Source organism: Gobio gobio (assembly GCF_949357685.1).
Source record: "Gobio gobio genome assembly, chromosome: 10".
In the NCBI taxonomy this organism is placed as follows: Eukaryota; Metazoa; Chordata; class Actinopteri; order Cypriniformes; family Gobionidae; genus Gobio; species Gobio gobio.
The window spans coordinates 2,206,265-2,216,198 of record NC_137116.1 but is presented as its reverse complement, the minus strand read 5'-3'; the positions used below and the strand labels follow the sequence as shown (position 1 = coordinate 2,216,198).

Below are 9,934 nucleotides of genomic sequence, written 5' to 3'. Positions count from 1 at the left end.
AACAATGTACACAACTACTCTAAAGTTTGGGATCAGGAATTTTTTTGTTTTGTTGAAAAGTTAATACTTTTATTCAGCAATATCCGCGTACACACGAGAGCACTGAAAACGACTCAAAACGATGTAGTATACATGTCGGACCAGTGTGTGGCGCTGTAATTCTGCTAAAGAAATACACAAAAAATGGAGAAGAAGAGTTGTGGCTAGAAGGGGTACAGCAATTGTAGGAAGTGAGGCAAAATCTCACAATAAAATAACAATAAATACATTTGCTATTACCAAATGTGTTTTATTAACGCCTACACCTACCCCAACCCTAAACCTACCCTTACAATAATGCAAATACAGTAATTAAATGACGCAATATTGATGTGCGCATGCCAGTGCCCCGTAGTTGTTTCCCTTCTAGTCTTTCCCATGCGGGATGTGGTGTTATGACATCACCGTTTCACAAAATATACGGATTGGCTGTAAACGCAAGGGTGTCGTTTTCAGATTTATCCACTCTGGGACCCGGTTTAAAAAAATATCGGTTTCATGCTCTCAAAACGCCGGATACGTGTGGACGGAACGCTGATACGGTACAAAATGTTTACGTATACAACCAAACGCTTCTCCATGTGGATGGGGCCTAAATCTGTGTTAGTGAGCACTTCTCCTTTACCGAGATAATCCATCCACCTCACAGGTGTGGCACATCAAGATGCTTATTAGACAGCATGATTATTGCACAAGTGTGCCAGGCCTTAAGGCCTGTTCACACCGGGACGATTTTCGCGCGTGTTAATCGCAGATGTTTAACGCCTCGTGACTAAACAATGGGCGCCAATGTGAGTGTTCACACCGACGCGTAAAACGGCAGGCGTAAAAGCGTCATTTAAAAAAAAACGCCTCGGGTTCGTTTTTTTATTTTGACGCGGCGCGTTAAAAACTGGCCGTCCAATGAGATCAGCGCTTTTGTTCACGTGCCTGGAGCTGCTGAAGTGACAGTAAAACACAACTTGGTGGCGCTCAAGCACAAAATCGGTCTTGCCGAGCACACATTGATACGAAGAAGAAGTAGTAAGTAGACAAAGAAGAAGATGGGCTGCTAATGCTGCTTGCTAGTTAGCAAAAATTGTGTGAATGGTTTTGCCATAGACATAATATATCTGTGGTTTTGGCAAGCACGTAAATACTGTCTCTCTTCTTCTTCGGTGTGACAAGCGAGTGTCAGAAGCGTAAAGTGCCGCAGCACCACCTTGTGTACCGGGAGCGCATCTACTGAATGTGCACGTTCACTCGGCGCATCGCCAGTGGAAATCGCTTGGGTGTGAACACTCAAGACGCGCCGAAAAACGTCACGAAAAACGCTGGCAATAAGTGCGTGCGATATTCGTCCCGGTGTGTACAGGCCTTTAGGCTATGCTCTGACCCCGTCGTCTAACCATCACAATTTGGCCCTTGTCAAACTTGCTCAAATCCTTACACTTGCCCATTTTTCCTGCTTCTAACACATCAACTTTGAGGACAAAAATGTTTACTTGCTGCCTAAAATATCCCACCCACTAACAGGTGCCGTGATGAAGAGATAATCAGTTATTCACTTTACCTGGTCATAATGTTATGCCTGATCGGAGTGTATATATATACAACCCCAAATCAGAAAAAGTTGGGACAGTATGGAAAATGCAAAAAAAAAAAAATTACTTTGACTTGTATTTCATTGCAGACAATATGTATGAACACAAAATATTTCATGTTTTGTCTGGTCAACTTCATGTCATTTGTAAATATGCATCCTTTCCTGTCATTCAGACCTGCAACACATTTAAAAAAAAAGTTGGGACAAGAGCAATTTAGGGCTAGTAATGAGGTAAAATGGTTAAATAATGATGTGATTTGAAACAGGTGATGTCAACAGGTGATTGTAATTATGATTTGGTACAAAAGCAGCATCCAAGAAAGGTCTAATCCTTTAGGAGCAAAGATGGGCAGAGGATCGCCAGTTTGCCAACAAATACGTGAGAAAATTATTGAAATGTTTAAAAACAATGTTCCTCAAAGAAAGATGGGAAGAGATTTGGATATTTCACATTCAACAGTGCATAACATAATTAAAAGATTCAAGGAATCTGGAGGAATTTCAGTGCGTAAAGGACAAGGGCGCAAGCCTAAGCTGAACAACCGTGATCTCCGATCCCTCAGGCGGCACTGCATCAATAATCGTCATTCATCTATAAGCGATATCACCACATGGGCTCAGGACTACTTTGGCAAACCTTTGTCAAGTACCACAATACGTAGTTACATCCACAAATGCCAGTTAACTGTACTGTGCCAAAAGGAAGCCCTATGTTAACAGTGTCCAGAAGCGCCGTCGACTTCTCTGGGCTCGGAGGCATCTGGGATGGACCATCACGATCACACAGTGGAAACCTGTACTGTGGTCAGATGAATCAGTATTTGAGGTATTTTTTGGGAGGAATGGACGCCGTGTGCTCTGGACCAAAGAAGAAAAGGATCATCCAGACTGTTACCAGCAACAAGTCCAAAAGCCAGGGTCTGTCATGGTATGGGGTTGTGTCAGTGCCCTTGGCAAAGGTAACTTGCACTTCTGTGAAGGCACCATTAATGCTGAAAAGTACATTGAGTCTTTTAAGTGTTGTGAAAAGGAATGGCAACATTACAAAGTGGTAAATGCTTTACTGTCCCAACTTTTTTTTAAATGTTGCAGGTCTGAATGATAGGAAATGATGTATATTTACAAATCACATGAAGTTGACCAGACAAAACATGAAATATTTTTTGTTCATATTGTCTGCAATGGAATACAAGTCAAAGTAAATTTAGAAATCACTTCTTTTTTTCTTTTTTTTTTGCGTTTTCCATACAGTCCCAACTTTTTCTGATTTGGGGTTGTATATATAATACATACAGACATATTATAAATTTACAAGCTTTTATGTTAGATGTGATTAATCACGCTTAATTGATTTGACAGCACTATAATTTATATATATGTGTGTGTTTAAAGTATCATTAATATAACACTAAATCAATTAAATCTATGCAAATTATTTACACAATTGAATAAGAGATGACAGACCAAGCAGTAAAAGAGATTCATCTGAAAGGTATGTAAATTATTCTATGACTTGTTTAGCCTACAGGCATATTAATATATTATAGTTGACAGAATTCCAATGAAAGATATGTCATAATATCAACAATGTTAATTCAAATTGAACGATATTACTCAATTAGCCTATAGGTTTTAATGAATAAAGATGTCTGAAAAGTATAACCCACTAACATTTTAGGCGTTCCATGATTGTTTACTGGGCATAACCAACCAGTTTTACTAGTTTTACATGCTGAAAAATGGACCAAAGGCCGAAACGAGCAAATTCTTCAGATAATTGGCAAAAGTCAAGTGCTCTTTCAGATGCTCTCCACTGTCATCTCATAGATGGCCAATCTTGATCATACATTTTAATATGAAATTTCACGTCTGGAATGACTGGAGGTCCAGCAGAAATCACGGAAATGACCTTGCATTAAAACACCCTCATTTTTGCACACTTTAGTATTTATTTGAAAAAGAAATCACTTTACATAATTCAAACATGGCGATATAAAAAAGAAACAGCATTACAGCTCTTTAATGAAAACACAAGATATTACCTCTTAAAAACATTTCTAAAATCTGTAGTTGTCAAAATGACACAGCATGACATAATACTGACTGATATTTACTGTAAATATAACATTGTTTACAATATCCTAAAGCCATAAAGTGCTTGGATCTATATGATGGATGGCATTTTACCATCACGGCCAATTTAAAAACATCATCAACCCTTTAGCGGCATCCGAGTTAAGATGTGCTGTTATCATCACATGAATAATATGGTTAACACTAGTTATTTACAAATGCGTTTGCTTGTTGAATAAAGGTAGATGTAAATTTGACTACATATAATCCACCAAATGATTAATGTCCAAGACGGCTCTTAGTTCAGTTTTATACACAGACTGTAAGAAATATAAATACATTCCTCATATTCCACAGAGGACAATGTTGCTGGATGTCCTCCTCTGATGACGGCTCTGTGTGAAACACTTTACTATATTATTTTTTACTTGGAGCAGTGGGTTTTGATGGGATCATATCATAATAATTGGGTCAGCTGAATAAAAGTACTTCCAACTTTGATTTGTTAGTACTACTTGTATAAGGGATATTAAAGTCTGGGCCTTAAAGAGTACATACAAGATTAGTCTTAGACAGGTGAATCACAAAATGAGGTCCAGGTCATATTTCAGCCGCTAAATAAAAATATATTTAGATTAAAGACCAATTTTAGAATTTTAAGGCCATTGCAATTTTTAGCACATTTTGAATGTTTTTAGAAGAAGTTCTAGATAGAGAACATTATTTATCTAAAATAGAAAGCTTTTGCAACATTGTTCTACCGTTCAAAAGTTTTGAGATTTTTGGGGGGGTTTTTTGGTAAAGAACTTAAAGAAATGAATACATTTACTCAGCAAGGATGCATTAAATTGATACACTCAAAAAAATGAACGTTCACTGTTGTTAGTTGCACTCAAATCATCCTTGTTCACATTACTTAAAAAACTCATGTAACTAAAGTTACTTAGATTTACTGAGTTGTTTCTACTAAAAATTAGTATTGTCAGCTTTACTTAAAAAGTGTTTGTTCGGTCAACTTAACATTGCTGAGTGAAACGAACAAACTGGGCAGTGGATCTGTAGTTCCCAGCATGCTTTGCAAGTGACTGCATTAGGAGAGTAAATTTAGGGATTAAAGTGTTATTTTATCTTTTTCGGTAAAGGGAAAGATGTTGTTAGTTTATGTTAGTGTTATGTTGGACATTTAGAGGAGGTTTCTGTAATTTTCTGGTTACCATTATGCAGAAGAGTAGTGCCTGTGTTTAGGCTGTGGCCACTCATACACTCATTTATTGGATGTACTTTCTGTTCTTAATTAAGTTATTTTTGAATTTTGTTTCTAAAAATATGCTTTTTGTTATATTTAATATTTTTACACTTACACTTGTAGAGCAAGTAGTTAATTTAATAAGGTAAATTAAATCAATATATGTGTTCACCTAACATAAACTTTTATAAATTTAACATAACATTATTAGGTAAACTGCACATATAAATATTATGTAACAGTGACAAATTCAAATGGTTTGTATTTACTTAAAGAAATCGTGTCAGCTTTACTTGACTTTCTTTTGTTCATATAACTAAATTGTTATTTGTAAAAATGACTCAATATAGTTGTGTGGAACCACTTGACGCAGCTTTTTTAAGTAAACTCAACAAATTCTTTTTTTGAGTGTATGTATAATGTTACAAAAGATTATATTTTAAATAAATGCTAAGAATCCTAAAAAAACATTTTCAACATTGATAATAATCATAAATGTTTCTTGATCATCATATTAGAATGATTTCTGAAGGATCATGTGACACTGAAGACTGGAGTAATGATGCTGAAAATTCAGCTTTGATCACAGGAATAGATTACATTTTAAAACATATTAAAAGGTGCACTATGTAACTTTTTTTTCTCTCAGTAAAATAGCCAAAAACAACTAGGCCAGTGTTGTGTATTTTGTTCAGTTGAGTACTTACAATATCCAAAATGTTTCCAACTATTTGTAAATCTTGATAAATTGCTATTTTAACGAAGGAACCAGGACGTGTGAGGGAGTTGCCTGTCAAATGCGTCATATCTGGGTTACCCTCGGTTTCCCGTTTTATTTTGCAGAAGCGCTTTACTCTTACTGCAGTGTGCAACAAGTGTCATAGCAGCTGGCGAGCGAACGCACAGAGTAACGTCATAACATAATTTTCAACAAACTCAAATGTATCTAATATGATAAACAGAGCTGCGTTACCTCATACTCATGACCGGAAAAGCGGAAATGGCACCGGTGAGGCATAATAAAAGTCCCGCTGCTCGCAAAGCGTGTATTGCGTTCATCTTATTAAGGCCTTGCTCAGCTCCACAACACTCGGTCCTGCTCTGCTGCATATTACAGTAACATTAATAATCGCATCCATGAACATGATTTCTGCCCGAGTCCTCTCCCGATTCTTTTCCACCGGCTGTGAGGTGAAGACCACATGTCCCAAGATTCTGCTCTCAATCTTGGAGTCATCAAGCTACGCCTTTGTTTTGAATAGGCGACCTCAAGCGGACGGAAAAGTTACATAGTGCACCTTTAAAATAGAAAACAGTTATTTTACATGTTGATAATGTTTCACAATATTACGTTTTTTTTGTATTTTTAATCAAATAAATGCAGCCTTGATGAGCATAGGAGACTACTTCTAAAAACATTACAAATCTTAATGATTAAAACCTTTTGAACGGCGGAGTATATGTGTACAGTAGTTTTACATCATGGCATGTTGATTTAAAAATGCATAATATGATGAGAATTTTATCATGAAAATAATGGCACAATGTCAAAAATATATAATATAATGGCCCTGCAAAATTATAATTTATTATATATTTTTTTCTTCTTTTAATTCTGGGATGAAATATGACCTGGAATAATTTTTTGTAAAATTCACCTTAATACCTTGGCTGAGCCATACTTTTACTATTAAAAACATCCTATAATTAGAGACAATTACAACAATAACATATAAGAGCATCTGCTAAAGGAAAAATAGACATCATAACAGTACAGCATGATAAATAAAACCTTGTCCTGCAAGGCTAATACCACAAAACAGGTGAACTTTAAAAGTCTGATTGTAAAGGCATTCAAAAAAACGCTTATGATGATCCAGTGTCTCCCTGTCAACTGCATAATACTTGAAAAAAATGCATAAAAATATTAAACAGCACTACAAAAGCAGTAAAAGATATCCTGTTCAAAAAAAGAAATCCAATAAATTCACCTGCACTTTTATGGTCGTTGTGAAACGTGGATGGCATGCGTACAAATAAAAAGTGTTGTATGACATTTTTGTAATGAGAGAATAATTCAAATACAGAATGCCTTTTGATCTAGCCGTACACATATAGATTAGATAAACCTGCGTTTATCAAAATAAGTATGATTTTAAAGCGTCCACTTTATCTACGGGCATTACTTCACACTGTTTTTTTTTTCATTATCATACACGATTGCACAATTAATATTTACACCAAGCCAAAAAATAAATAAGGCAATGTTTTGAAATCATACACTGCTTCTAACCATTCATAACTACGTCCTAATAATGTTGTTTATTTTAGTTAATGACAAAAAATTGTGTGAGATGTAATATTAGCATAAGGCCACAGATGACAATCAAATAAAATGATTCGTTCGAACCCTAGAGCTCATAAAAAGGGAATTTCTGCTCCTCAAATCGTTTGTTGTCAAATATGGAAGTGCTACTATATGGAAAATATAAACGGTCCATTGCAGTTTTAGGAACCCAATGCGGCCAATATAGAAATGGAAAGTGGTCCTTCTCAGCGAACGTCGCTTTCCGCGAACTCCTCCTTAATGGAGTGCTTGTGTATCCTGCAGTCGGGCATGTCAAAACCAAAGTCAGCCCATTCCTCTCCTCCCGTGGACGCGGCGCGGTTCGGGATGGTAATGGTGTGACGCACTCGGAAGTGCACGGCCTCCATGACGCGCTGGCGCTGCAGCTCTCCTCCGGGGCCGATGGCCATCGTGGCCATGTTACTGCTGGAGCGAATGAGCTGCTGGCCGTAATCGTGGCCCTGCTTCATGTCCTGCAGGCCCCTCCAGATTGCCAGCCGGAACTGCTCAGGGATCTTCAGGGCCCCAAGATCCTGAGGGATACAAACAGTGGTGTAAAGCATTTGAGTAAATGTAATTAGTTACAGTACTTAAGTATCTTTTTGGCTACTTTGTAGTTGTACTGAGTATCAAAGATATTAGTAACTTTTACTCTCTACTTGACTACATTTTTTTGAAGTAAATGTACTTTTTACTCATACATTTGTGTTGAGTAATGCAATTATGCAATTCGCATACTATCCGTACTAAATAGTATTCGAAAAAAGAATTAGTAGGTCCCAAATCGTAGTATGTTGAAAAGAGTATTCCAAAGATTCCCGGATGGTCTACTATTTCCGGTTAGAATTCGAAGTGCAGATCGATGCATACTCTAACGGCTGATATTGCCCACAACCCATTGCTAGATGGACGAGGATTCGATTAGAACTACAAACGCGGATAAAAAGTGTTAAAAAACTACAAACATGATGGTTATGCGAGTCGGACGGTTAAGTAGAGAGGGTTCGATAAAGGGGTTTGAGTGAGCAATTATCAGTATTTAACCTGACAAAAAGATATTTATTCAATATTATCTGCATTATATTTCATTGAGAACTTTTGTAATGATACGTTTGGCCATTAACTTTTAAATGTATCATTATATTTAAACTGCAAACACATGAGAGGAGTATCTGCATTAAAGACCCACAGAAGGCAGATCAACGTGCTACTACATTTCTGTGATTTCTGTAATGTGAAGGATTTTAACTGTGACGATGATTGACAGGGCAGTTTAAACGGTGACGGGATGCACGTAACTAAGCAACAGAGTCCGTTATAGATGACGAAGTAGTATGTCCCAAAGCTTGCATACTCTTCTGCTACACACTCAAAAGTATGTACTTTTTCTTCACAAAAAGAGTACATACTTTTAGGTCCTAGTATAAGTAGGCGAATTGGGACGCAGCATACATTTTCATGGCACCTAACTTTTTCTGCAGCAGTTTATTTCTGCTATAAAGAAACAATATCGCCATCTAAGGCCATTGAAGGTACTATATTTTGCAGTGTTGTAGTCGACCAGCTCATTCGAGTTCAGAGAGGGTTGAGTCCGAGTCGAGACCGAGACCAGAGAAAATCCACAAACAGTATTAGAACTCAATTTAATTAACTTTTTAGTTACGGAGGGCGTGCACAAGAGTGACTGCAGAAAAATTGCTGTCTTTTTAATGCAAAAGAGTGAATGTGCCTGAGGGAGAGAGGGCGGGCGGCCTTCTGTTAGACATTTTTGGGGGAAGATGTTCAGTGTTGAGACTGTCAGCAGTCATCGTATGTCAGCAGTCATCGTATCTGTATTCATTTTATGTCATTAAATGAGATTTGGTTTTCTCTGACACTTTTGTCCTACTTTGTAAACAGAAAATATTAAAGTAACACAGTTGAGAAATAATGTAGCATACCATAGTTGGAACTGTACTTTTTTTCCCCAATGTAATTTCTACAGTTATTATTTATATACCTATCTTTATTATTACGACTTCAATTATTCTATCATCTGCCACTAATTGTATCTAATGTTGTTGCTGTCGTTTTATTTTTTATTTATTTTATTTTCATATTATGTTAAATACCAAAACCAATAAAAAGACAATAGAAGAGAAATAATGTAGCAATGTGACTTTCTGGAAAGTGGGATCACTACAGGTTGATGGCAGGTGGAAAATTGAAGCGAGAGCGGGCCAGTCACGGGCGTGGGAGAGAACCTGGCGGGAGTCTTTGAACTAACGCCTCAAGGCATGCACAGTTGCGCACAAGAAAATCACCAATCATTGGACGTGTCAATCAAACATCAATTTAAAGGGGTGGTTGCATGCGATTTCACTTTTTTAACTTTAGTCAGTGTGTAATGTTGCTGCTTGAGCATAAACAGTATCTGCAAAGTTACAGCGCTGAAAGTTCAATGCAAACAGAGATATTGTCTTTTAAAGTTATGGCAGTTTATTGCCTACAAAAACGGCCGGTTTGGACTACAACAAGCTTCTTTCCGGGTTGGTGACATCATAAACCCTTGCTATTAACATAAACACTCCCCCTGCCAACACGCAACAAAGTGGGCGAGGCCACGTCACAGTCATTACGAAAGAGAGAGCTGCAGAACTACAAA

At 37.1% G+C, this 9,934-nt stretch overlaps 1 protein-coding gene across 4 annotated transcripts in view; it reads right to left on the bottom strand.

The window, feature by feature from the left end:
• Positions 1-5,004: 5,004 nt before the first annotated feature.
• tp73 (tumor protein p73) overlaps positions 5,005-9,934 on the bottom strand; it is a 45,365-nt gene continuing 40,435 nt past the window's right edge. For 2 of the 4 annotated variants that reach the window (XM_079826823.1, XM_079826824.1), the window contains exon 11: positions 5,005-7,823. In XM_079826823.1, coding sequence (XP_079682949.1) covers positions 7,497-7,823 — 327 coding nt within the window. In that variant the 3' untranslated portion in view covers positions 5,005-7,496. The remainder of the gene's footprint in view (positions 7,824-9,934) is intronic. The other 2 variants (XM_079826825.1, XM_079826826.1) reach the window with 1 other exon arrangement.